At 37.4% G+C, this 1,587-nt stretch overlaps 1 protein-coding gene across 1 annotated transcript; it reads right to left on the bottom strand.

Annotated features, from left to right (window-relative positions):
- On the bottom strand, window positions 560-1,102 carry LOC109335416. The gene has a single exon (XM_019571552.1). It carries the CDS (start codon window positions 1,100-1,102, stop codon window positions 560-562), a length of 543 nt encoding a protein of 180 aa, XP_019427097.1.

The following is a 1,587-nucleotide window of genomic DNA, read 5'->3' as shown; positions in this document are numbered from 1 at the left end:
AGACCAAGTGAACTCAGCACCCCTAGTCAGAATATGATGCAAATTACCAAGCTCAGAGAACAAATTAAAATCATCACAAGCAATTCTATTAGGCATAGATGCTCCTCTGCACTCATTGGCTCCAAGGACAGAGTTGAAGTCCCCTATGCAACACCAAGGACCATTATTGGCATAAATCAGGGAAAGAATATCATACCATAGGGACCTACGCATTAGGTATTGAGTGTGAGCATAGACAGCACAAATGAAAATGGGTTGGCTATCCAGAACCAAGGACATGGAGACTTGCTGAGAAGTATTAGAAATGATGGTTGGGTTGAGGCCAACCTGACAAAGCCCCCAGATATTAGGCAACAAGTTACCCCTATTATTCACAGTGAAGAGCTTTAGATTTAAACCAGACCAAAACAAGGGGTTGATCTTATTAGAGAGCACCATGGGCTCAGAAATGAACACAACATCAGGCTTATTTTCAGAACAAAGCTTTTTGAAGACTAATCTAGTTTTGTGATTACCCATGCCTCTACTATTCCAATAGAGCACCTTCATTTGGAAACATTCAGATATCCACCCCTGTAGGATTAGTTTTCTTAGGCTTTGAAGCATCCACTCCAATATCCTTTTTGTTTCTCCTACAATTAGAGAGAAGATGACCAATGGATTGGCATCCAGAGCAGAACTCAGGAAGGTTTTCATACTCTACGTATACAAAGAAGGCGAATCCTTCACGTTCTACCAAAATCTGATTTGGCAGGGAACCCTTCAGATCTATGTCCACCAGAATCCTAGCAAAATGGCCAAATGACCTACTTGTGGTTGCTTCATCAAGAGAGATTGGGGTTCCCAACCCTCTAGCAATTGAAAACAAGATCCTAGCACTCCAATATTCAAGAGGAAGACCCAAAATCCTAACCCAGCATTGGGAATGAGACATCTTTTGAAGGTTAGGATTGAAATCAGGGGTCCACAAAGACAACCTCAGAAAGCCAGGCTTCAAACTCCAAGATCCCACCGCACAAACCGTCCTCATGTCCTCAACCGAGGAGAAAGAGAAATCATAGAACCCACGACCCAAGGAAATCATGCTCCATGTTCCAATCATGGTCCATACTTTCGTTGAATTAGGAATATGATTTTAAAATTAGGAATATGATTTTAAAAATATATTGTTGCCTTCACAAATATGAATATGTCTTTATAATTATTAGTCACCATCTCATTGTTGGAACCAACTTAACAAGTCATAACTGTGATGAGTATTTAAATTATATATGGAAATTAAAAATATATATTTAAGTGTCATAATGACAAATCAGATAATTTATAGGATTAGGGACGTTGGCGACTATACTGTGTTGCTAGTAAAAACAATAAGGAACTATAAATTAGTACTTTGAGAAATAAACTAATAGAATGGGGTTGAGAGAAAAGCTTCTATAAAACTTCACATGCAAATATATAATGTAACAAATCACAATATTAAATTATTTTATTGACTTGCTATAATTAAAGCTTGTATCGTTAGATCAAGACTTGCAACTATAAAGCTAATGAGCATCATTTTTTATTATATAATGTAACAAATCA

This window comes from Lupinus angustifolius, chromosome LG20, assembly GCF_001865875.1.
Source record: "Lupinus angustifolius cultivar Tanjil chromosome LG20, LupAngTanjil_v1.0, whole genome shotgun sequence".
Lineage (NCBI taxonomy): Eukaryota > Viridiplantae > Streptophyta > Magnoliopsida > Fabales > Fabaceae > Lupinus > Lupinus angustifolius.
The sequence above is the reverse complement of the archived record's forward strand: the minus strand, read 5'-3'. Positions and strand labels throughout refer to the sequence as shown.